This window comes from Acanthisitta chloris, unplaced genomic scaffold (assembly GCF_000695815.1).
Source record: "Acanthisitta chloris isolate BGI_N310 unplaced genomic scaffold, ASM69581v1 scaffold19216, whole genome shotgun sequence".
In the NCBI taxonomy this organism is placed as follows: domain Eukaryota; kingdom Metazoa; phylum Chordata; class Aves; order Passeriformes; family Acanthisittidae; genus Acanthisitta; species Acanthisitta chloris.
Window position 1 is genome coordinate 1,107 of NW_008676725.1, and position 27,653 is coordinate 28,759.

General features: G+C 38.4%; 1 protein-coding gene across 1 annotated transcript; it reads left to right on the top strand.

The window, feature by feature from the left end:
• The first annotated feature begins 2,747 nt into the window (after positions 1–2,747).
• RNF111 (ring finger protein 111) lies at positions 2,748–24,920 on the top strand. Its single transcript, XM_009076244.1, has 12 exons — positions 2,748–2,914; positions 4,772–4,935; positions 7,640–7,840; positions 8,660–8,979; positions 9,856–10,111; positions 11,352–11,703; positions 13,805–13,930; positions 14,697–14,823; positions 21,381–21,473; positions 22,366–22,461; positions 23,610–23,737; positions 24,238–24,920. The coding sequence occupies exons 1-12, from the start codon at positions 2,748–2,750 to the stop codon at positions 24,353–24,355; spliced, it is 2,148 nt and encodes a 715-aa protein (XP_009074492.1). The 3' UTR covers positions 24,356–24,920.
• Positions 24,921–27,653: the final 2,733 nt, after the last annotated feature.

The following is a 27,653-nucleotide window of genomic DNA, read 5'->3' on the forward strand; positions in this document are numbered from 1 at the left end:
GGCCATGTAACTCTCTGCATGCCTGAGTCCCAGACAGCCCATTAAACAGAGACAGCCCCTGGGAGAGCCATCGGGGACCAGGAGGAGGTAAGGATCACTGCCCCACTTGCTTTAACCCTTGTGGAGACGACAATAGAATACATACCATTGGCTACCCCCACACTGCAACCCAGGACAACAACAATCAGCCAAACATAAATTTAGGTATTATAGCAATGTTAGTTATGTCCCTGCTGGGGTGCTGATGTTGATGATGATTGATTAATCTCAGAGTTGTGCCATGATCTTTCAGAGTTAAGTAATAGTATAATTACCTATATTATACATGTTCTACTGTGCAGAGCTTAGTCTCTGACTTATAACTTCTGGATTATTAAAGTATTTGATTCTAAAGCTTGCTTCCCAGTTCTGAAGTGATCTTACTACTTTTTGGAGAAAAATGTACTAATTTACTGATCTAAATATTGGACTACAGAGTATTATATTATTAAAAAAGTTACATTCCTCTTAATAAAACACTTTAGTCTGGCAGCTTTACTGTCTTTGGGATGTAAGGCCTGGAGGAGGGAATGTTTTTATTTTTGAGGGAGGATTATCATTTTGCACATGTTCAAGTTTGGGTTCAAGTCTGTGTAGTTTATCCCTTCCCTAGGCTGGCTGAACACTAGGTTTCCATCATAAAATAGGCTTTTAAAAGAGAGGGAAGGAGCTTCTGTCATGAAGTTACTGATTATTTCTGATTAATACTTATGTACAGAACTTAATTGCTAACTGCAGTTGATGGGTCTGAATTGTTGGGATATGCAAAACTCGTGAACTGAAATTTGGTGTTTTGCATGCGCTGTAAAATGTTACTTGTGGGTGTGAGTAGAAGGAAAAACCCAAATTCTGTGGAAGCTAATAAAATTCTGGCTGTAATTTTCAGAAGGAGTATTGGCTTTAACTAGCTCCTTTTTAAATGCTGAGTGAGTCTTGCAGTAGTGGCCCAAAGGCTAATTTAGTCACAAACAACTGGAGTATAACAACTAGAGTATAATTTGCTTGTGTTTGTGATTCATAAGATGAAAGAGAGAAACAGTGTATACCTGCAGGAGGATAATTTTCTGGGTTTTTTTATAGCCATAGGTATTATTCTGAAAGTAGTACAGAATACATCTCATAGCATAACTATTTTGCTGCCAACAGTCTTGTGGCTCTTCTCCCTGAGGGGAGATTACCTTAAGGGACTATAGGATTAGGATACATCAGTCTTATTATACAGATTTAGCTGGTCTGTTACAGGTTCAGTCATTTAGATGATATGCTGATGAGTAAGGTATTCATACTTTCAAGTAAGATGAGTTCTGCTTGAAGTTCTTTACAGACAGGTGATGTCTGGTCAGTGACTGGTATGTGCTAAAAGCAAAAAAGTGAACTGTACTTTGTTAGGGTGCAGTATATAAAACAATTGAACAAATATTTGCATAGTTTAGAGGAGTTGGTTTTCTGCTTAATTTTGAAGAAAGTGTTTGTTCCTTGTATAGCAAAGTACTTTATGGGATGAAAACCTTATCAGTTTGTGCTTTTGCCTTGGTAAGGTATTGTTAGAAGGATGAACAGTAGGAAATAGCATGTGGTTGAACTGTGTCTATGCTATATCCTACTTGGAGCAACTTCAATTGTTTTCCTAAAGATTTTGTTATTTTGGAAGTCGTAAAGCCTGTTCATCCAGCAACCGTCCTCATGGTTTCTACAGTCTTGACTCCTAGTCGGTAAAATCACACCTCGACTAAAGATTTGCGTAAAAAAAAAGTTAAGTCAAATGAACTCTCAAAATAGTGGGTAAAATCACAGCTCGACTAAAGATTTGCATAATAAAAAGTTAAGTCAAATGAACTCTCAAACCTTGCCAAAGGTAGCTGAATTGCGTGGACATTCAGCTGGGAATTTCCTTTGGTTTTCATGAGCTAATCTTGGGTCACAATTTCAGTAGAAATGTACACTGGGTGAATTTTGGTGTAGATGCACATGGCATGCGATTCTGTCCTCAAAGAGGACCTGTTTATTTTCTGAAGTAACAAAATCATATTTAAGCCTAAATCTTCCTCCTTTTGCACCTGTCATAAATTTTAATAAACATTGAGCCTGAGGACTTGTAGACTCTGAGGAGTACTCTCAAGCTTACTGCAATTCAGAGTGCATAAGCCTGAGGACATGTAGACTCTGAGGAGTACGCTCAAGCTTACTGCAATTCAGAGTGCATGTTTAGGAGGTAGACGAAAAAGAATTGTGATTTTATTTCTTCCTGAGCTTTCCCAGCTGCTTGACTGGTTGGTTTTGTCTGAGAAGCAGCAGAGGTAGTTCTGTGTGAGGAAGCTGTTGCTTGTTTGCCGGTGATTTGCAAGATGTTTACATTCCCTTGAATGTGATAATGACTTTAGCTACTGCCTTTCACTCTAAGTAATTGGCCTTTCAGTGTTTTAAATTTTGAAATGTGACTTTGATTTTTTAGGCTTTGTAATATTCTCAATTTTCCTCCAAACTTTCATGCAAGTTCTGAGAATTAATTTTGTTACATGTTACTTGCAGTCACAAAAGTTTGGTGAGTAGCAGTATTTGGAAGCATGTCTAGGAAGAATAGTCTCTTATAATGACAGCTTCTGAGATGAAGTATACAAACCTTCTTCTTCCATCACAAAAGTTTGGTGAGTACCAGTATTTGGAAGCATGTCTAGGAAAAATAGTCTCTTATAATGACAGCTTCTAAGATGAAGTATACAAACCTTCTTCTTCCTTTTTCCTGGTCAGGAGGTATTGATGAAGATGTTGTGGTGATCGAAGCATCCTCCACTCCCCAGGTCACTGCTAACGAAGAAATAAATGTTACCTCAACAGACAGTGAAGTGGAGATTGTCACAGTTGGTGAAAGCTACAGGTGAGATTTGCATCTCTTTGTATTAATACAGTTTTTGTTTGACTTCAGGTTTGTCACAAAGCTCTGTATCATTAGAAGACAATAAGGAAATGTCACTGAAATTCTAACCAGGATGCAGGGTGTGCATTTTTGATTAAAAAACCCCAAAGCAAACAAAACCCAACAGCAAAAAAAATCAACCCCCCTAAAAAGTAACAAACAAAAAACCCAAACCACAGCCTTGCCAAAGCCTGACAATTCAGCTAATCTGGAGTTGCTGAGGTGCAGCTGATGGGCAGAATTTTGAGGAAGCCAAGCTGTACAGTGAGAGAGCCAAGTGTAGGCTGAGTTGACTATCTAGGGATTAGCTAAGCTTTTCTCAGGAAAGCATCCTGCTTTTTTGAAGCTGCTGCTGTGTATGCTTGCCAAGCTGTACGGTGAGAGAGCCAAGTGTAGGCTGAATTGACTATCTAGGGATTAGCTGAGCTTTTCTCAGGAAAGCATCCTACTTTTTTGAAGCTGCTGCTGTGTATGCTTCCCTGTTCTTCCATGCCTCTCTGGAAGTTCTGTGTTTGTCAAATTTTACAGAATCTATTTGAGTAAAGTTCCTTGAAGAAGAAAACTCCAAACTTGATGAAAGATATTTTTAAAAAGAATAAACAGATTTGTACCTTCCTAGCACCAGTAAGAAGAGTTTTCTGTGGGAGCCTTAATAGACTTGAAAAAGTTAGTTCTTTCTTCCCTTACCTTCTGCAGTGCTACAGCCAAAACAGCAGCAACTCCATGGTGATTTGTGCAGTGGGTTTTGTTTGGTTTTATTGAAGTCATTCCCTTTTCTTCACATTTTCCTCTTCTGAATTGCTGAAGTCTGTAGTACCTTGTTTTTCCAAATTGGAAAATAAGAGCCACTTGATTTATGTAAATAATGGAGAGTTCAAAGGGTTTTGAGAGTGAAATGGTCAATACACTACTGTAAAAATATTGTTCCCTTAATTGAAGTCTATCTGTATTAAACTCCAAAGCATCATTGCTTTGAGTTTGGATTTGTATGGCTAAATTGAACAGAATGGGTGCTGAGTGTTATGGTACAGAGATAAAGCCATTCCTTTCCTTAGGTATGGTTTCAGGCTTGTGATTTCCTCTCCTCAAACCATGTTTCATTTTGGTTTATTCAAGTATGGATGTGGTTTCAGGCTTATGATTTCCTCTCCTCAAACCGTGTTTCATTTTGGTTTATTCAAGTATGGCACAAAACTATGTTTGTTCTTAGAGGATGGGGAGCAAAATAATGTTAGAGAGAAAAGGTGTTTGTTCTTAGAGGACAGGGAGCAAAATAATGTTAGAGAGAAAAGTTCAGACATATTGCACTTTTAGGATATTTTGGACATTTTGAAGTATAGAAATTACACTCTGAAAATACTCTGTCACAAGTCAATATACAGAGTGCTTAATACTTACAAATTTTTATTGTCTGTACAATTCTGTCATAATTTATAGATCTGCATAGGAACAGTACAGGATTTGGAGACTTCACTTGCAAAGTTAAAACAACATCAGCTCTATCTGCTGCCTGGCTGTGGTCGTAGGGTTTCACAGTGAAGTTTTTATAAGTTGCCTGTTTGTACTTCATAGTAACATGGTTTAAAGACCTTTAAACTGTGGGTATTTGCTGTTATGTTATCTGCATATCTACATATATCTGCAGTAGTGTTTGGGAGGGCACATGTAATGCATGTGGAGTTGTGAGATATTTCAGTATAACAAAATACTTTTCTACTAATAAATAAAACCCCAACCTCAAATCGCTTGTCAAACATGAGTAGAAAATAATAATGACTAAATTTGGATTGATTCTTAAGGTGTTTAACTTTTTTTAAGGTCTCGTTCCAGTCTTGGCCACACAAGGTCCCACTGGGGCCAGAGCTCTGGCTCTCACCCTGCACGGCCTCAGGAGCAGCGAAACCGCAGTAGGATCTCCACAGTCATCCAGCCCCTGAGGCAAAATGCAGCAGAGGTCGTGGACCTTACTGTGGATGAAGATGGTAAGTTGCACTGGTCAGAAAAATCTCTTCCAGGAGCAGGATGGCCACTCTAAGGGGAGTGGAGTTAATTGCATCAGTTATAAGGTACCATTCTATGAATGTCTAATTTCCAAGCATGTCAGAAAATCCTCTTGTGGCCTTCCTTTTTAAAATTAAGAGTTTAGCCATTTCCAGTGGGTCTGCTTGATCTAATTTTTCTTCCAAGGCTGCCTTGGGTGTGTGTCTGAGGGCTGACTCACCAGGCAGAAATTACAGAACAGGTTGGAACTACTTCTTGAAAAATATGCACTTACTTCAGTTCAGCACTATAAAAGGAAAATCTATCGTTGCCTATGCTTTGGAATAGTTATGCTTTGGAATAGTTACTGTTCTTTCAGGCCTTGCAGCAAAAAATATTTAAAAAAAGAAAAAACCTCAATCCTAAACTAGTCAAATATGTTAAGTTTGTCTCCTAACATTAAAACCTGCTGGCAGTTAATAAGAAATTCATAAGAGCAGCCTCCAGGTGTTGTCCAAAAGTTGAGAGAAGGAAATACTGAAGACAATGCACATCTTTGCACATTTGTTTTTGATGATGGTGGTGGGTTTGGGGATTTCTTGGGTGCGTGTTACCTGTAATGTTTAACAGGAGTTTTGTCCTGGTGTGGTTTTGTCCCTGAGTGCATTGCAGGCTGTGTCTTGTTCTTCAAGTTGTCTTTTTTTGGGGTGTGTGTTGCAGAGTTGGAAAGGCTTGGGAATAGTTTTCGTTGGTTGATAGTTTTTAAGGAAGAGAATGGGTTGGTTTACAGGTTGTTTTCTTTATGGATTTACCATGAAATATCCCAGCAGCTCTGTTGTTGAAAGGGCATAAGCTTCTGTTGCTTTAATTTACTCTTAAAACTCAAATGATACAAATTAGTCTTAAATTCAGGAACCAAATTATTTAAACAAATATTATTACTGAATGACCATTACTTCTGTAATGTGTATATTTAAGACTTGCTGTTTCTTCTGTCTCCTAGAGGAAATGCCTTTCTAGGATGAGTCTTCCAGGATTTCAGGAATATTATTTTTGGGTTTAGGCATCAAATTTCACACATGAGCTAGTGTAAAATGATAAAACTCCTGAATTAACATGGTTACAAGGCAGCTGTGCAGTTTATCATAACTGTACTGGTTTCTTCAAAGATACTGGTCTTAAAACTTTGCTGGCTGCTCCTATGAGCGTAAGGATCGTGTCTCCATCTACCCTCCTGGATGGTAGATGGTCTGTGAATTGTGTTAAGAAATTGTTTCTCTTAGCCATAAGTTTGAGATTAACCAAACTCACTGTCTTTTACTGTTTTTTTGGGGGAGAAACAGAACTGGCTGATGGTGAGGCAGTAAGAGGCTGGTGGAACTGGGAATGGCTGATGGCAGGAGTGCTGTCAGAAGCCATTAGCATTCACACTTGAGCACTGTGATCACTTCTCATTGTAGGCTATACATGTCCTATATAGTTGCTGGCTTTTTCTGAATTGAAACATTAATGCATTTCTCCCCAAATGTTCTCCTTTAAATAAAATTACTGTGTTGGAATGCTGCATTAAAAACCAAAGGAATTTAAATGTAGGTATCAGGTCATGTTTTTTTAATGTGATGAGTTGGAAGACTTGCAAGAGGGGAGATATATTTATTCCTTTGCTCGCTGAGTTGCTGATGCACCTACTAGATATAGAGAGAAATCTTGAAAACTAGTCATATTTTATTTTGAGACTTTGTGTAAGAGAAGTATTTGAAGCTTTTTTGATGTTTTTTTCCCTGATATCCAGGCAGACGTTTCTACTAAAAAAACCTGGGCTGTTTCTGATGATCTTCCCTTTTATGGTATCTCATATTCCCAGTCATGCCATTGCCTTGTCATTAATTACAGAGACATTTCAAACTTAGTAAAAAAACTTTTTCGAACCAAACTTTGAATTATGTGACTAAATACAGTTTTAAATTTTCACCATGAACCTTGCTTAGAATTACCTAGTAAAGGACAAGCTCTCTCAAGTGTTTGTATTTCCCTGGATCCATTAAATATGTTGCTCAGTGTTACCTTTGCAATATGTAAAATGAATATGTATGTACTTTTAGGAGAAGTCTCAAATGCTGATAGTTAATCTGCTGTAATGTGTTGAGACTAGGAACCAGGTTTACCTCGCTGAAGCCTTTAGTTCTATGCATCTAGAATGACTGAAGATTGTAAAGTAGTACTGCTAGTTTAAATGTTGTCATGGTGCTCTTGGTGACTGTTCTAAATGTTTTTCTGTGCTTTGTAAGTGTTAAGAAGTTGTAAGGGTAATACTTAATCATAGAGTAGTTTGCCTGTGGATTTATGGAAGATGTCAGCAAGTGTCTTCATCATAAAGTAACTTAATCTTCTTTCTAGTAGGTTCTTTTCATTCAGTAAATAAAACTTGAATGTTGGATTTGGTTAGGAATTGATTTTATGTTAATTCTTAAAATTTGACTAGATTAAAAAAAAAGAAGAAAATTTTACTTTTCTTTCCACGCACGAGTGAAAGAGAATCACCTTTTGTAGGTTGTGCCTGTCAGACTTTTGTGTTCTGACTTTCTTAGTTTCTGGCAAGGCCAGTTGATAATTTCTTGTATCATAGTTTAAAAGCAGAAACAACAATAAAAAACCCTCAGCAGCTTTTAAAGCTTAGAGAACATGAAAGCTTTTTTATTTCTCTAGAGCCGACAGTTGTGCCAACCACATCAGCTCGAGTGGAGCCACAGGTCGTGAGTTCTGCGTCCAGTAACAGTTCTAGTACGTCTACCTCAGAGCAGGCCTCTGATGCAGCTCCAAGTGTCTCCAGCAGCAGCCAGCCCTCTGCAGCACCAGAGACAACTTCCAGTCTTCCCAGTGCTGGCACTGCTGGTACTTCAGCTGGAGGTACAGAACAAAGAGCTTTCTGAACTGTTGTGTTGCCTCTGAGTAAAAAGGAGGTAGAGGGAGTTAATCAGCATCTCTGCATTGTGGCACGTGAACTTCTAGTCCTGAGTGAACAGTACTAAGTTGAGGGGACAGGAATCTGAAAAAGACCATTGATCTCTCCACAGAGATAAAGGAAATTGTGCTGGTGTCTTCTGCTTTTGCCAGTTGGAATGATTTGGTTCTATGTAACAAACTACATCCTTGCTTTTTGAGGAGATAGAATGTAGTTCACTAGGAATGAAGTCTCCCACTGCTGCGGCTTACAGGGGTTTAGTATGAGTTGTAAGGAAATGAAGGATTTATACAGATTGCTTGAACCTCCCACTGTAAATTTCTTCACTGGGAGCACATTTATACAGACCTGTAATAGAGCTGTATATGCAGGTAGCATTCATAACATCACTGTGCCCTATCTGTGACTGAGGTGAGGGACAAAATCCTGAGTGGGCCAGAGTTACACAAGAGTTTTGGGTCTCTGCACACTAACCACAGGGACAATCTTTCCTCCTTTCCCTGCTGATTACATGCCTTACATTAGTCAAATAAGCCAAGTGTCAGTTCACGTCCTGCAGTGGTTCGTACATCCACCTCAACCACTCAGTTTTGGTTCCTTAGGCAGAAGTATCCAGTTTGTTTTGTTTTAGTCTAGAATTGTTCTTCAGTGGGTGAGTTATTTAATTGTGAAGTGCAGGGTGGGATTTGTCTCTATTTAAGACACTACTGTTACTAGCTTTACTAATTTCTTTCACTTCAATGTTAACTTCCTTTATCTTCAAGATGACACAAGGAGAACAGCATCTAATACGACACTGGAAACTGGCCCTCCAGCCATGCCAAGGTTACCATCGTGCTGCCCTCAGCATTCTCCTTGTGGAGGACCTTCACAGACTCATCATGCATTGGGGCACCCACATACAAGCTGCTTTCAGCAGCATGGCCACCACTTCCAGCATCACCACCATCACCACCACAACCCTCACCCTTCTGTTCCGCTGTCTCCTCCGTTCAGTGACTCCAGCTGCCCTGTGGAAAGGCCTCCTCCAGTGCCTGCACCATGTGGAGCAAGCAGCAGTTCTGGCACCAGTTACCACGAGCAGGCATGTGTAATTCTTGTGACTCTCTCACAATCATGACTTGTGACTTGGGATTTTAAGTTGTTACAGATATGATAGAATAGGATGCTAAATTATTAATTAATCTTTTGTTCTTCATCAGGCATTATAGAAGGGAACTAAAAGGAAGATTTGAGCTGTAATAGATGAAGACAAAATCCTGAAATTTTATAGAAAGTCATAATCCAGCAAGTAGTCATTCACAGCTGATGTTCTCTTGGTGACTGTAAGATGATAGTGACCTTTTAAGCAATCCAAACATAAGTGCCTTGAAATACTCTGCCCATCACAGCAGTTTTGCAATGCAAGTAATTGGGATGCTTTAAGGAAGGAAAGCATCAAATCTAATATTCTGTTTATAAAAGGTGCAAAAAAGCACTGGTTTATAAGACCTTTTCAGTAACTAAAATCAGAGCTTGAAAACTATACAGTGACAAGAGAGAAGAGTACTGTGCAAACTTAATTTACAATATGCAGAGCTATCAATCTGGTTTCTGTTTTAAGTGCAATACGTTAAGCACTACTGAAATCATAAAAGTGGTTTTTGCATCCAAATATTTCAATGCATGTATATCCCATATGCTTATTGGCTTATCTGTCACCAGGTTTTTGCTGGGATTTTTGGTTTGGTTTGTTCTACAGAAACCAGTGTAATGAATTTAGTCTCTCACCTGAATCAAGAATTTAGGAATAAGAAATGTTAACCATATTTAAGTAATTTTCCAGAGTTGAGCCTTAAAAAAAGTTTGATCCCAGTTGCTCATGATAGTATTTATTTTTCTCTTTCATAACATTGTTTGAGTGTGGTTTTGTTTGCTGTGTCTGATGAATTGCTTGAAAAAAGCTGGTTTGTTTATGCAGCAGGCACTGCCAGTAGACTTAAGCAGCAGTGGTATAAGAAGCCATGGAAGTGGTGCTTTTCATGGAACATCTGCTTTTGATCCCTGCTGTCCTGGTTCTTCATCTCGAACTACAATCTATGGGCATCAGGCTGGTGCTGGCCCGAGCCAGTCCATAACAATAGATGGATATGGATCGAGTATTGTTGCACAGCCACAGCCCCAACCACCTCCTCAGGCCTCGCTCTCCTCCTGTCGGCACTACATGCATTCTCCTTGTAAGTACTGATAAAACAGCTCCCCTGGCAGCATGTGAAAACTCTTACTGTCTGCTTGCATTGGGCTCAGAACCGGCCTAGCAAAATACATACTAAGAAATCTACTTAAACAGATACTCCTATGTAGAGGATTCAAACAGGATCAAGGTAAAGGAAAATATTTTCTTCTGAGTGACCATAATAACATTTAGACTTCAAAACTGTATTATTATGAAAATATTCTTCATCTCCTTTTGTACTGCCTTTTTATTTAGTTTGCCTTGGTTGTTCCCCCATCCCATCCCCCCAGTGAGTTCTGCTTTAGTAAGCTCAGAGAGTCAACTTGTTTTTTTGATTGTGATTTCTTTTTTTAATTTTATTGTCTCTACAGGATAGTGAACTTGAAAAGAGGGGATTGAACTTTTAAAAATTAAACGACAGACTTGAAGTACATTTTGAAGGGGATTCTTCCCCTCTACTCCACTCTTGTGAGACCCCACCTGGAGTACTGTGTCCAGGTTGGGATTCCTTAGCATATGAAGGACATAGACCTCTTGGAATGAGTCCAGAGGAGAGTCATGAAAGGTGCTCTGAGGGCTGGAGCACCTCTGCTATGAGGACAGGCTGAGAAAGTTAGAGTTGTTCAGCCTGGAGAAGGTTCTGGGATGACCTTACTGTGGCCTTCCAGTACCTAAAGGGAGGGGCTCCAAGAGAGCTGGAGAGGGACTTTGGACAAGGGCATGCAGTGATAGGACAAGGGGAAATTGCTTTAAAAGAGAGTACATTTAGACTGGATATAAGGAAGAAATTCTTCCCTGTGAAGGTGCTGAGGCACTGGCACAGCTTGCCCAGGGAAGCTGTGGCTGCCCCATCCCTGGAAGTGTTCAAGGCAAGGTTGGATGGGGCTGGGAGCAACCTGGGTGTCCCTGCCTGTGGCATAGATGTTTGAACTAGGTGATCTTTAAGGTCCCTTCCAACCCAGACCATTCTATGTACCTTTTTCAGTGTGCATCCCACAGATGTATTTTTTTCTTTTTGCCAGCACTGGCAAACAATACTGCTGCAGAAAGTATAGATTTCTTGTAGAATATAATGCTAGAATCACTTTATTTAAAAATCGCATAAACACATATTCCCATGTTGCCACTGTGTACTCTGGTGTAATAATACTGAAGCACCTGTGTGAAGATACTTTTTAAAATAAATTTAAGTCAAAACCTGCTTCTGACCAAATTAAAAGCACCTGATGTTTTCATTGCAGATGCTTCTTTGACCAGACCTCTTCACCACCAAGCTTCTGCATGTCCTCACTCTCATGGAAATCCTCCTCCACAGCCACAACCTCCACCTCAAGTAGATTACGTTATCCCTCATCCAGTGCATCCCTTCCATCCTTCAATCTCCTCTCATGCATCTTCTCATCCTGTTCCACCTCCACCACCAACTCATCCTTTAGCCAATGCAGCTGCTCCCATACCACAGCATCTTCCTGCAACACACCAGCCTATATCCCATCACATCCCTGCAACAGCACCTCCAGCACAGAGGCTACATCCTCATGAAGTGATCCAGAGGATGGAGGTCCAGAGAAGAAGAATGATGCAACACCCAACGTATGTCACAAATGTACTCAGAACAATATCTAAACATATAATTCATTTCCCTCAGGTTTGTAAAATGTTGCATGTGAATCTCAAACTGTTAATTGCATGGTTAGGAACTGCTAATATTAAACCATGGTAAGGAGTGTCTTACATACCGTCACAGTCGCATGAGCATTAAGGCTGAACCTGCTCCGTTACATCTCTCAGTAATGTCTCCAGGTAAGGCAGAAATGGGGCCTGATGGACAAGTGGAGCTTATTTTTCTCTTGCCCATTACTCATCCTCTGGATAACAGACAGGAATTCCTTTCTAAGCTGGACAGCATAGAATGTACATCATAAGCTCCATTCAAATGTGTTCCTTGAGAGTGTGTTTTGCCTTGCTGATGCCATTAGGATTATTTTTATCTAACTAATGCTTTACAATAAAATGAACAATTTAACATAAGCGTCCATATACTTTAGATACTCACATGGCTTTGCTATGTCTTTAGAAGGCAAGGAGGAGGCTGAATAATACCTGTATGAGAATGTGACTAATGTTGAGATGTAGCTTTGGTGGCACTGTGTAAGACTTGCCACCGTTGTTGCTAAACTAGATTCATGGCACTAGTGTCAACAGGTATCAGGTCAATGGTAGCTTAGTATTCAATCACAGAGTAACTGAAGTTACTTTAATTCTGGAGATAATGGTTTTAAATATCCAAGAGAATTTCAAAAATTTCAATTAGTTGTTGTTCCTTTGTTAGACAAATTCTGTTGGTAACTAACTTAAAACTGTTAATGGTTGAACAGAATTATGCTTTAACTGCAACTTTTGGTGCAGTTTACGGGTAATTTATAAAGATATGTGTAGGCAGTAACTGCTCACAAAGTGGCAAATGACAGACAAGACAGTGACTGTGAGACAGCAAGATAGTAGCTTAAGGAAAAATAATAGTGGTAGCTATCTTACCAGATCTGGAAATTTTCCAGTAGTTTGGGGATTGATTGGAATTGTGACTATTGGTATGTCTTAGCCTAGTGGATTTCCTTTCCATGTGTAGAAATTGTAGTCATATGTTGACAGTAGATTCCTCCTCGACATTCCCTCTGGAGTCACCAGTCTTGGGTCTCTATAGTGTTGGTTTGTAATTGTGCAGAATTGTTCTGCCCTCGGTCTTTCTTTTCACCTCTAATCCTCATACAAATTAGATGCAAAATCAATCTTGTAGATGTTTTGGCCCAACCTCTTATAAGATTATGCTCTGACAACTGGAAACTTCTCACATAACTTATACAAGCCTGGCAGGTTTCTCTTGGAGACGTGTCACTTTCCAGTTATCAGAGTAGTATGCTGTGCTGTTCAGTAAATTTTCACCTTGCTAGGCCTGGAAATTTACAAAATGTCTAGTCTACTTTGTCAGACAGTTTAGGGTAGTTCTGACCCTGTAGAATGTGTGCTGCTTTTGGCCAAGTCCAAGTTTTGTAAGTTGAATAAAACACCATCCTTTCTGCATTTGAAAGCAATGGGGTGGGGGGAAATCTAATCCATTTCTTTCTGTGACTGGCAAGTGTTAAAGGAACAGAAGTCAGCCAGCAGGTTTTCTGAAGGTTTTTTGCCAAAGCCATAATTGTTCTATACCTGCTGATGTGGAAAAACCTGTGTGATTTTATGACCTGAGCGATGACACAAACATATTTCAAGGAAACGTGCTCCAATTAGTGTCTTAAGTTTCTCCTAATTACTTTTGCTAGTACAGTTTTACTAGAAATAAACTGCAGCATAGCTGTGAATGAGTCTGAATCTCAACATGACTCTCATGTGGCCTTTACTTTTTTTACCTGCTCTTTGAGGTTAGGATCAAGCACTTTGTCATGTAGTCTGTAGTCACATCTGCCCAGTGAAGGACAGATCACTGTAGCTGAAGTTAACTTTGGTTTTGAATATGAAATCTGTGTTACAATTGGTTTCTAACCTATATCTAAAGTTGGAATTGAAATACTGCATGGGGAGTTTCTTATTTTAAAGGCATTGCAGTAATTCAGTCTGTAACACTTTGGGTATGGGTGTTGCTTTCTTGATACTGACAAGTATGTGAAATTAACTGTTGCTGTTTTGTGTTGTTTAGACGTGCTCATGAGCGACCTCCTCCTCATCCTCACAGAATGCATCCCAATTATGGGCATGGGCATCACATTCATGTGCCTCAGACTATGTCTTCCCATCCTCGACAAGCTTCTGAGAGATCTGCCTGGTTAGTACTCAGACACTATTTTAGCTCTTTGAGACTCGGAATAGAAGAGCACATTATGCTGATCACAGTGCTGATAATGCTGGCTGTGATTTTAAAAGTGCTGCAGGCACCTGTAGTTTAAAATTTATAGATGCTGATCTGGCTTTGAAATACTGCTTTGAGTACTCAATATCTTAAATATTTCTAGCGGGTTTTATCCATTGCTTTTAAAATGAAATTGGGTGTTACTGACTCTAGGGTAGTTACTTCAAGAATTGATTCTAAAAATAGGCAGCTAAAACATTGCTGAGGACTCTCTATGTTTATGTTTGTAAAATAGGGGTTTGGATTTGAGTCATGAACTAGTATTTTCTCTTGGCACTTTGTCTGAAGTGTTTTTAAATTGCATCAGCCCTGCTGAAAAGTTCTACAATATATTTATTCTCAAAAATAAATACTTTTGACCACTAGGGAAGAGATGCATGCATGGCAGCTGCTGTTCCCACAGCATGCCCTGCAGAGAAGACTCTATGCAGATAGTATTCCTGGGCACAATAAATGTGGAGTTGTCTCTGCTAATTCATTGTACTAACTTTACAACTGATTTAAAAACAGTTTTTAGTCATGGCAGGATTATTCTTTAGCAATGTTTAAATAAGGGTAAAACACTTCTTATGTAAAGCTGTGATGGTAGCTGTGCTGTGTTGTAGGCTTTCCCAAGCAATGGATTTGTACCTAGAAGGCAAGATGTACCAGTACTGTAATGCCACTTCTATTCATGTGACAGGGAACTAGGAATTGAAGCTGGTGTGACTGCAGCTACTTACCCTCCAGGGCCTTTGCATCCTCACTTGGCTCACTACCATGCACCTCCTCGACTTCATCACTTGCAAATAGGGGCTCTTCCTCTAATGGTAAGGAGATCATTTTTCATAAGGTGTGATCATTGGTCATTGTAATTTTTTTCTCAGGAAATTGGGCATGTGTGCATTGCTGCAAAGTGCTTCAACTGAAGAAGAAAATACTTCCCTATGTCTGTGTGTTGCTCTCAGCTAGGGAGCTGGAGTGCACTCTGTGTCATAAGAGAAAACAGTATAGGACATTAACATTTTTAACTTCAGCTCTTGTAAAATGAAACATACTTGAATTAAATTGTCACTTGCATTGCAATGCATTGACCCTCTGCATCTGATTTTTAAAGTTCAGATTCTGATTTATTAAGCTTTGGATTGTTAAAGGTACCAACTTTACACCCAGTGCATGAGGATTAGCACTCATGCTTTCTTTTTAAGTTGTGTATGCAGCACAACTAGAATTCAGTCTAGAGATTTGGTTGTTTTCAAATAATATTTGGTGTTCATCAACCTAATTCTATATGATAAAGTATATACATCTGTAGCTCATATGAAGTGTTATAAGCAACAGGAAGTGTAAGGGTAAGCTAGTCCCTTGTCATAACTTTTTTAATCTACAGTAGAAAACCAAAACAGATCAGCATAACTTTATTACAGAGTATTATTTTTGAAAGAATGTAGGTTTATTTAAAATTCTTATTAATTTTGTTTGATAAAAATTCAGAGACACAAATACAGTTTAACAATGTTTAGTGTTTCTGTGTGGTTAACCAATATTATTTAATCCTTCTAAATCTAGATACTGTAATCAAAATTGTGAGTTCATCTGTAAATGAATGCTAAAATTCTAATTAAAAAAACCCAACCTCTGCAAGTCTGGTCCTTCCCAAATTCCTCTCTTAGTAGCCAGAATTGGCATCTGGGGGTTGAACTGTAAATTTACAACCAAACTGTAATCAGTGTCTCCAGTCTGGTCTTACATTGCTTATTCCTTGCTCTTTAACTGACAGACATAATAATCCTTGAGTACTGCCCTGATAAATGAGGGTTGGTAATTCTTTGATGCACAGATGTCACAGACTTTCTAAAGCAGTCTGTAGAATTTGATATTTTAGAGTAGCCAACAAGATTCTTACTGCATCACCTTAGCTCCTTTGCATTTTCTATTCAAATTAAGGTTTTCTGCATTCTTCTTCAGCTCGGTGTCTGTTTTTTCAAGTGGGTGAAAATTGTCTTCCCTCTCTCACATTTATTTCACATATTGTACATAAACATCAGTTGGTTTAGATTCCCAAAGAGAAAAGGCTCTCCTAATAGTCCAGGGAGCTGCAATGGCATTAGGAGGCAGCAAGATAAACATATGCCTGTTTTAGTTCATTTTCTGTCAGGGCTAATAAGTCAACTGTCTGGGATTTACTTGCACTATTGCTGTGAAGTTTCTAGAAACTTAAGAGTTCAAGTGATCCTTGTATTGCAGTGTGATGAAAAAATTCAGTGTTTTAACTTTAATTGGGATATTCCTACAACTAAAATGCTAGATAAGCAAGTAATTGAGGGACCTCACTGTTCATCAGCACTTTAGCAGTAGAACAGAAGAAAGCTGTGATAGAGAATCTTCAGAAGTATTTCCTGGATGTGTCATGAAATATTTTTAGAGACTCTTGCCCTTCTGCTCAGTAACTGCTGTTTCTAATTGGTAAAAGTGCAGATGAAAAAAAGGTTCTTTAACTCTACAGAAATTTGTGCATGTGTTTGTGTAGGGATATCTAATCCCTATAACAGGAATTCTGAGTGTCTGAAGTTTTTTGAGGTTCTGTACACACTGCACTGACAGCAGGTTTTACCATGTATAGGCTGCTGTAGCAGCACTTCTCAAGTGCTTGGGATCTGTTTTGAACCTTGCTGTGATCAGATCGAGGGTTGTGACTTTGAAGTTGTGTTCTGAGTCTGAGTGATTTTTTTTTTTTTTTTTTAGGAGTATTCAGATTACACACACTAGAAAGGTTAGAGCACTGCTAGAAGTTATATATACAGTGAGTTCAAAGCATTACAAATGCCTTTTGATGATTCTACCCCTTCTATGCAGTACCAAAAATCAAAGTCTTAATTTCTGTATGTGAGAGTACAGTGGATCTGTCAGCAGAATTGATTTTGAATAGAGAGAAGTAGTTAGTGAAGTTTTTCATCTAACAAACTTCACTAGATATTAAACAAAAGTGCCATTTTAGGCCACAGATTAATTGTGGCTGCCACCTGTTTGTTATATCCTTTGTAACTTGAGGAATAGGGGAGGAGAGGCTGAACTGTGGTTAGAGTCCCTCTGCAAAGCAGATAATGTTCTGAGGTGTGCTTGCCTCTTTCTGTAAGTACAGAGGGTACTAAACAGAAATTTCCAAGGCTCAGTACTTATATTTTTGATGCAGATGTCACAAGCTTTTGCTATGCTTTTTTTTTGAGAGTTGCCTTAAAGTATCTGATGTAGTTGCTCAACTAAAAATTTCATTCATGTTGACCCCATGTTCTGAAATAGCATCAGCCCAACTGGCAGTGTGCATTTTTTCCTATCTCTTGTGGAGTACTGAAACCCCTTCAAACTACTGCCAGACTGTAAAGGGCATAATGTATTGTCTGGGCTTTAATGACATTAGCACTCTGATATATCCCTTTCTGATTTTAATTGTATGCAGATAATCTAATATTCACCTAGACAGTGCTGGAATATAGACAGCCGTTTTAGTTCTCAGGGAGGCAAAATGATAAAGGTATGTGGGGGAAGATAACCAGTGTGTTCAGCAGCTTTGGCTGTGCAAATAAAGGGTCAGAGAAACAAAATCTCCTTTTCTACTGGCTTGGTTAAGAAACTTTTTACTTGTTTAAATGTTGCTGGATTAAAAGCAGTTAGAAAAAGCTTGCTTCATATTTATGTAGGGCAAGGGTCAGGCTGCTTCCCTCCTTGGTTTAATGCAGTTACTTTAAGTGTGACTGTGGCTTAGAGGATTTTGTGTTCCCATCATGTGTTTTAATGCTGTGTATGTGCTGAGGAAAGATTTGACAAAGTGATTTTTGCAGTTAATTCTGTTCTGGACAAACGATCGTTTTTAGGAAGAATCAAATGAAGATCAGTGCATCACAACTAATGAAACATCAGACAAGGAGGACACAGGAGTTCCTCTGGTCCTCTTTGATGTCAGTGGTGACATCACTTTGATTTCTGGTTGCTCTGAGTGCCTTTGGTTGCTCTTTTGGCGCTGCTGATGCTTTTTGACTCAGAGTGCCCTGCACCAGTTACCACATCTGGGTGGACAGGATGGCAACTTCTGTGCCTTAACAAGCTGACATGGATGTTAGAAGGAAGATGACTTGTTCATAATGAACTACATACCAGCCATAATTCTGACTGCCATAGACACAATTTTCAGATATTTGTTTCATAGTGGGATTTGGCAGTGGGTGGGTTTTCCACTGACTGTGGCAACTGAAAAGCTGAAAGAACCTGGAATGATAGAGGGTGTTTAAAGAAGAGTAGCAAGGAAGAAAACTTTGCCTGCAGGTTATCTGCTTCAAACTGTTTCAGAATGTTTGTGTTGTAAACAGTTCAGACTTAGCCTTGAATTTTTTAGTTGCTACAAATTTTTGTGGTCATGGGAAGTGTCAATAGAAAGTGCAAAACCACAAACAGATGGTACTTGTTCTGCAGAAACACAAAGTTCTTGGCAAACCTGTACTGGAATTTTCAGGTCCAGAATATATTGCTTTAAAGTACATATTTTAATTTTACTGTATCCAAAGGAATATATACAAGTACTTTGTGCCAACTGTTTGCTTTATTCATTAGCTTTAAGCTTTTCCTTCTTTCTTGTGTTCAACATGAAAACTTCCTGAAAACAAACTTCCGTTTGTGGGTGAAGCTGTTTCAAGAGAGCTGAAATCTCTTTGCACTTGAAGCTTGATGGTAACTGTCAAAGGGATTTAGTAAGACTGTTCTTAGTTGGGCATTATTGATAGTTCTCTCTTGCCCATCTTTTGCCCATCTTGCAGTCACAAGTGCAGTGAGTTAAAATCCTGCTGTTAGCAGACTGCTTATTCTGCAGGTGTAAAAGAACTGGTATTTTCTTAGAGATGTTTTTTCAAAATAGTGTTTTACTTGGCCAGAAATGTACACTGTGCTCTCACAATGTCTTATAAAAGAGCCTGTACATAATGTATGTTCAGATAATTTTGCAGAGGTGTTATGCCATCCCCATTGGGATAATATGAAGGCCCATTTATGAGTGTGAAAATATATCATCCCACACAATATTTCTGTGGTCTTCAGTAGTTTGTTGTGGTATGTACTCTGAGAAAGTCTTGGGTTTGTGTGTTAAAATTTAATTTTGTAGGTTCCTTAAATAGTCTTCAGTAACAGGATTTGGAACAGATGGGAGACCTGTCCAGGTGCAGGTCACTGCAGTTGGTAAACTCTGGCTGTTGAGGCAGTTAGAGCTGTGTGTGTGACTTTGCAGCTCCTGTAATGACACAGTATCTACACTATCAGATGTACTGCTTCCCAGCAGACTGTTTTCAAATCCTGGTCAATGAACCAACAGGCAGTGTGAGTCATTTCTGAGACTTGGGTTAGGTTTTGTCAGGAGTTTCCTTCCCTTGGAGTGGTGACAATTGGGTCTCAGCAGAATGACAGGCAATGGAAACTTCCAAGTGATGCCAGAGGTTTATGCCTAGTAAAAACATGGGACAGTAAATATGTTCATAGTGTGAATGAGTGACCTAGTTCTTTAAATGTGCTTTCTGTATATGGAAGCAGAAGTAGAATTACACCCTTAAATGCAGAATGAATCATAAATCAGTGATTATCTGAGATTTCCTACAGTGTAGTTTTAAAAAACTAGCATATTTTTAATCCACTCCCCAAAAATTCCTTTGTTACACCCACAGTTTATATTGTCAAACAGTAAGACCCATGACACCAACAGATATTACTTACATGAAATGTTTAGATATGCACATGAATATGCATCTTCAGTTTTTATTACTCTGGTTTGTAAAAATGTAATACTAATATTGTGGCTGTATCTGAGGGTAGTGTTGGCACTACATGGTCATCACTTAACAAGCACCATGTGAACTGCTTTAAAATAATCAGACTCTGCTTTACTCTTCTGGAAAAAAAAATATTTAGGGCAGAGATATCTTTTCTATCCCTGTCAGCTTTTAGTTACAAGCCTGGATTTGAAAACTACAGACAGGTAGCTGTGATTGGGCTGTTATATAATGCAAGTAGCTTTCTCACCATGCATTCATTCAGTTTTACACCTTTATATATGTTAAGCTTCGAAGTGTCTGCTGGGAAGAAGAAAAGCCACATGTGAATACCTGACTCCATGAATAATATCTGGGGTATCTGACTTGTCAGCAGCCTCATGAGATGAATTTTGAGCTGTCATATACAGCAGCAGAGACATTATCAGCTGACAGCACAGAAAGGAAGATAGTACTCAAGTACTTAATATTATTTCCAAATAAATTGCTGCTTACACTCTTTGTGTCAGTGCACTCTGCAGGATTGACTAAACTGAATCTGCTGATAATTCAGGGTGGGTTTTTTCACCTATTTAAAACTTAGTACCGTTGTTTGCTCATCTTGCTGGGTGGTTCACCCATTTAAAACTCAGTACCGTTGTTTGCTCATCTTGCTGGGGTGAAAGTGGAATGCAGAAGTCCTGCTGTGAAGGGTGGTCCCTGGTGTATTAACTACCTTTTGGCTTCCCTGTATGAAAGTGCTGGTGCTTGAAGGGCATGTAGGATATAGCACTGGTTTTGTTCACTGATTGTATCTCTTATATGCCAGGAGGTCAGTGCATTTAAAACTCAGTACCGTTGTTTGCTCATCTTGCTGGGGTGAAAGTGGAATGCAGAAGTCCTGCTGTGAAGGGTGGTCCCTGGTGTATTAACTACCTTTTGGCTTCCCTGTATGAAAGTGCTGGTGCTTGAAGGGCATGTAGGATATAGCACTGGTTTTGTTCACTGATTGTATCTCTTATATGCCAGGAGGTCAGTGGATGCTTGAATATAGCGTGTATGTAGTTACCTGTGACTTGAGTGTTAATTCTTGTCTGCCTCTAAATTCAAAGTGTGTCTGAAGATTTTTGGTTGTTTTGGGTTAGATAAGAACATTGGCTGTTTTTTTCCAGACTGAGTATTAGCTTTGTTTTGTCTGTGGTACCAGAAACTTGTATTTGAGAATCTGTAGCAAGTCCCTTTCATAACTTCATGTGTAGCTGTTGGCTGTTCTGCTTATAAAAACAGGTAGATATTTATGGTGGTTTATGCAATGTAGGTCGAGATGTTGAGACTTGGGAATTTAATGCAAGCAATACCTAATGCAGATGTGGAGAGGTTGTAACAGAAGATCTAGGCTCATTTCTGTTCTGCTTCTGGCTATGCTTGGAGAGCTCAGAGTGCTGTCTGTGTTGTGCTGTCAGTTAGAATTGTATGCTCAAGCTGAGGAGTATAAATAAGTGATTCAATGAAAGCAAAAGGAACTTAAATGTTGCAAAGTGAACAGTAGAATCCTGAAAGTGTTCTGCCTAGGTTTAACTGAACGTCTGCTGTTTGACTAGGTACCAGACATGGCGGGCTACCCTCACATCCGTTACATTTCATCGGGATTGGATGGAACATCATTCAGAGGCCCTTTCAGGGGCAATTTTGAGGTTTGTAATAGAATAAAACTAGATACGTGCCAAAATGTGCCATGAGGGAATATGGGGAGGGTGTATGGTAGAGCTAGTTCTCTATAGATATAAAAAATCATAAAGAAAATACCCTTTGTTTATAGACTGCCCTTAACCATCGTGAACTGGGACAAAAGCATATGAAAAGTCAGTTAACAAAAGGTGCCCTAGACAGTCAGTCTTGCTCTGCTACCACCCCAGTTAGTGGGACAGTCTTTACATGATAAATTGGTAAAAGGTAGTGATGTGTCTGAATAACTGTGCCAGGATCCTCCTAGTGAGGTTGAAACTTGGCAACTTTAGCAGTGCTGTCCTGTTACACAGTGCAGGAGTTGAAATGGAGAGAAGAAAAAAAAAAAAACCAACCCAAGAGAAAGTGTATCAGATGCAGAGAGTTAATGACCTGACCACTGAAAACATCTTCAGTGACATCTCATGGTTCTAATCAACTCATTGCTGGAGAAAAATAAATCAGTCATTGTATTTCAACTTAAGCGACTTTGGTTTTTTTCTTCTAAACCTAATGACTGTTAGAAAGCAAATATTTACATAGTGTATTTTAATTGCCTTTTCCTCATTAAACACAAGTATGTGTGAACATACTGACAACCATTCCTAGCTGACAAACTATCTCTAATGTTTTTAGTAGTAGTGTTTCCCTATAGCTTAACGCACCAGGCAGTGTTGTGTGCGTTTTTGTACAGAAACCCATCACTTTTCCCACACAACATACTCGTTTTTGCTTTGCCTGTATTTGAATAAGTTGGGAAATAAGAGTTTGTCATTCTAAAAATGGAAATGGGTTAGAATAAAATTAGTATTTAAGTAGATGAAATAATAGTTCTTACACTGTTTATTCCATGATTTTTAGGAGCTGATTCACTTGGAGGAACGATTAGGCAATGTTAATCGTGGAGCAACACAGGGAACTATAGAAAGATGCACATATCCACATAAATACAAAAAGGTGAGGATTTCTCAAATTGTGGGCTGTCTGTAATGTTTCTTGGAAAATGTGTTTATGGTTAGCTGAAATCTGCAGAAATGTCAGCTTCAAGGAGTGCATGTTTTCTGTACCTTGACATTTCAGGGATTGTAAGCAAAGCTTACAATGATACTTTTTTCACAAGGGCAATTTGAAAGTTGGTCCTTAAAGAGCTACTGAACGTGATAAAACAAAGTGGTTTGATATGTCTGTAATGTTTCTTGGAAAATGTGTTTATGGTTAGCTGAAATCTGCAGAAATGTCAGCTTCAAGGAGTGCATGTTTTCTGTACCTTGACATTTCAGGGATTGTAAGCAAAGCTTACAATGATACTTTTTTCACAAGGGCAATTTGAAAGTTGGTCCTTAAAGAGCTACTGAACGTGATAAAACAAAGTGGTTTGATATGGTTTAATAATAATGATACTTTTTTCACAAGGACAATTTAAAAGTTGGTCCTTAGATAAAGAGCTACTGCACGTGATAAAACAAAGTGGTTTGATATGGTTTAATAACTTGTCCAGCAGTCATGACTAGCCTTGTGAGCAGTGAAATAGCTACTGGTAATAGCAAAATTGTCAACAGACTTCAGTGATAACTCATAAACTAAGACTATTCTTGCAGTAAATTGTTCATGATGCTTGGTATATATCATTTTAACCTTTGATCACATTAGGAAGACTTGGATACTAAGGAAGTTTTGAATTGGAACACTATTTTGACAACTTAGGTTGTCTCTCAATTGGAGTTTAGTGTATCATAATACAGAATCCCCTCCACATTGACATACAGTTCTTTTGCACTTGATAAATAGTGATTTAAGATATTAGGTTTGAAAGGATTCCTCTTGCCTTTAAATGTATGAAATTAAGATATTTGTACATGGGCAACAAGTAAAAGGATGGGTTGCAGCAATATGAAATCAATCTATTCACAGTCCAGTACACTTCCATAATTAACAGTAGTAGGTAAATCTGAAATGTTCTGGGTTTTGCTCCAAGTTCTCGATTCATTTAGGTTCAAATACATTTAATTAAATATTACAAAATGTATTCAAAGAAATATGTATTTGAATATGTATCAAAAACAGATTTTACTCAGTTTGTCAATGATGTCATCTCTACTAATAAGGTAACAACTGATTGGTTCTCACAGAGGAAACTGCACTGCAAACAAGATGGGGAGGAAGGAACAGAAGAAGACACAGAGGAAAAGTGTACCATCTGTTTGTCCATATTGGAGGAGGGTGAAGATGTCAGGTAAACAACACTGAAAAACTGCCCTGCAGTACTGCCTAGGTTAGCAGTTACTGTCAACTGCTACCTGTCATTGAGCTGATAAAATCAGTTGCAGCTGAAAACACAAATTATTCAGTCTGTCTTGTCTTTAGGTATCATGTAGGTTATTTTATTACTGTCTTCCATAAGTTGGCTGCCTGTATTATAACATGAGCCCAAGCTGATACCCTGACTTAACCAGCACTGTCAATTTTCATTTTTTGGGAGTAAATGCTACTTAGGCTGTAACAGGTTTAACTGTTAACAGCACAAGGCAGTTGTTGCTTGACTTCATTGCCCATATCCATTTCTTCTTGGAACTAGACAGAATGCAGGTTCAACTAGAAAGGCTATGAAACCTGTGGGAAAACATGTGACTGCAGAAAGAGCAGAGCTCAGTAGCAAACCTACATGGTGTTTTCCTGGGGGAATATTGCTCTGGCAATGCTTTATTAACACGACTTTCTCTGCTCTGACAACAGGCGCCTTCCATGTATGCACCTTTTCCACCAAGTCTGTGTAGACCAGTGGTTGATTACTAACAAGAAGTGCCCCATTTGCAGAGTGGACATTGAGGCTCAGCTGCCTAGTGAAAGTTGACACTGCTTTCCAGAACTCTTGTCCTCCCTCTCGCTCCCTCTCATCCTTCCTGGTACTGCAGTCAACCAAAGATGGCACGACTTACCTGCGCAGATTTGGAAGCATTGAACCCAGAGTGCTGGCTCTCTACATGGTACAACTAATGCTAGACCTACAGTTTATGTAGAAGACAGTTGAGTTTCAGTGTATTTATAAATAAATTTTTTTTTGGTTTGACAATTTTTTTCTTCTTTTAAATTCATTACTGTATTTTTGCATGGTTCCTTGTATTGCATTTGTTTGCACATATTCTGGGCTTTGTGACCCCAAACTTGCAGGCAAGATTAGCTGCTTTAGTAAGTAGAGTTGTGTGGTCTCTTTTTTTTTTTTTTTTTTTTTTTGGTTTGTTTTACCTAGTATCAAGCTTTGAAAGTATGATTTCACTCATTACTAACCTCAAACTCCTTAATTTAATCGATCATATATTTTAGTTTAATTGTATAAAGATCATCTAGAAAAGGATAATATTATGTATTGAGACATTCCTTAATTAGGAAAAAATGGCTGCTGTATATTTACAATATCAGTTCTGAGTCAAATAACATCCTTAATAGTGGGAACAGAATATGAACTATATTCAGTTTGACTGATACATATAGCATACTCATCACCAGAGTTTTTGTCTGATCAGATTTTTGTGTTTTTCAACTTTCAGCACAATGCAGATATATTTGAATGTCAATATTAAACATTTAGACTGCTGTTCAGATTGTATTTATCATTTTCTTCTATGTCTAGAAATTTGAATCCCTAACTTAAATATATGCTGCTGTGAAACAGCTCTAGTGAACACTAAATGTTGATTTCAGTTAGCTGGATTGTAGATACTTGCAGATTGAAAGAATTCTTAGGGAAATGGAAGAAAAGCTTAGAACCTGTTTGGTCTTCTGCTAACTTAAGTTGCAGTATCTGCGCACATTGAGGGTTGGGTTTTGTTTGGGGTTTTTTTCTGTTGTTGTTTGGTTTTTGTTGTTGGTTTGTGGTTTTTTTAAAATATAAAACCATTCAGTAAGGACTTAAAGCTGCAGGGTTTTTTGTTGGGTTTTTGGTTTTTTTGAGGTTTTTTTGATTGGGTTTTTTGGTGGGTTGGTTTTTTTTTGGCAGATACACATGCATTCATAGAGTTTTTAAGGATTCCAGGCTTGTCTTGGGATTTTTATTAGATATAATAAAGTTAGCTAAATCCACTTGTCTCTTGTTTTTATTTTTCATTAGTAAATTGAAAACCTGTAAATTTCTGTAGAAATTGAGACACAAATGATGTGGTTAACTAGTTTTTGCCTTGATCATAGATTCCCTCTTTATAAATTACCAACAGTCCATCACTGATTTAACTATTTTCTATAGTTAAGATTTGCTGCATAATATAGTATATAGAATTAAGTTATAATGTACTAACATTTTGCCTTTGGAGGAGGTTTTAATCCACATCAGGATCCAAGTTGCTCTTCAACATTCTTTCACATACAATAATCATAGTTTATTTAAATGTGCTCAACATTGCAAAATGCAAATGTGCAGAAATATTGAGACAGTATCACTGTCACTTTGGAAAAGATGTTCCTCGGGGATCATATATGAACATGTCAATTAGCTTGCATTAAGCCACCTGCTTTGTAAGTGGATTGAATAATAAATACCTTCAGTTTCTCTTGTCTTTGTCTTTCATAATCAGATTACATGTAAAATGGTTTACACTAAACCTAGGAGATGAACTGTTATGTTTACACTAAAAAATGATCCATTTATAAATATTACCTTGTCTGGTTTGATGCCTCTTTCTGTCTGCTCAAAGCTGCTTCCCTTTTATATATATATTTTTTTTTATCTGTCAGTAGTAGCAGTTGCCAGTGCAGTGTATTGCTGGCAACAAACTTAACAGCTCTGGCACTGAGGCTTTAAGCAGAGAGAAGTTTTATTCCAGCATGTGTGATAAATGGACCTTTTCAAGCTTAATTGCATTGCTAAAACTGAACTTAGAACCACTTTGAGCTTGTACAGTGGGGAGTAGGGGAGAGAGGCAGCACAGGATTTGACTGCTGTAAAACCTGACATGGTTTTATGCTAAAACTTCTTGAACATTGGTGGCTGTAGGAAACTGAAAGTCATTGTGGGCCTGAAGCTGCATTGTTAGAAATCAATAGAAGTTAACTTGGAGGGACTGAACAGGTACTTTGTTTTCCAGTGACTGTTGAAAAGAAAGGAAGTTAGTTGACCACTAGTGCTTGAAGACTGATGATACTCACTGCTAAAAGTTTCCAAGAAGGTACTTGAGAGACATGGGACAAAAACCCAGGACCTGTGAAATAGCTGAGAGCCTGGGCGTGTGATTAGTCTATTTTGGCTTCCTTACAGGACAAAGAGGCACAGGTTTGGGGGAATCTGTTTTTATTTTAAGAAATACTTTGTGTTGAATTTGAGTGCCTGGTACTAGAGGTATATTAGTGATCCATTAATTGATTTGTTTTATAATGGCTACTGATATTGTCTTGCTTTTAAATGTATGCATAACATTGTAATGTGATGTTGAACACTTAGGTATTTGTCAGGAATCACAGTGTTCTGATCTTAATGCTATTGCAGGGGCTAAAAAGCTGCAGCTTACTTCTGTTCCAGAAGGTTGTGACTTAACCATGATTTAAGGGAAGGAAAAAGAATAGGCTTTTCATTTTGAAAATTTCCACCACTTTACTGTGCTTTATATGCTTAGATGCATTGCCTTAAGTTTTCTGCAGCATCTTTGAAGATAAGATTCTCAACAGTATGCATCAGATTACTTTTCATATAAAATTCCATTGTCAAAAGAAATCCTTTTGTATGCAATAAATAAAATGTTAGACTGGTATCATTCAAAATCTGCTTATGCAAGTTTTTTTCTCCCTTGGTCTTGTTTTGCTCTTCTGAGTCCTGATCTGTAACCAGTTCTTCTCTGTACATGTACTCATTACTGCAGGTGCTGCCTAAGAAGAAATTCTAAGTGAAGGATCAACATTCAGCCACAGTTAATTATGCTGATAACCAGAAGCTTCTGAAGTTTGACGTTCAATGCCAATTTGGGGAAATCTGTAGAAGAGTTATAATTAGATTTTTCTGTCCGTTTAGGCAACTGCTGCAGAGTGGAAGTTCCTGCATCTCCGGCCTAGTTTCGTAACTTTTATTAGCTTGTTCCTGGCTTCCTTTGGTCATCTGTGACATCTCCAGCAACACTTTGGACTAGTCTCCCCGAGGGCAGAGTATCGAGCTGCTCCTCTGAAGGAGG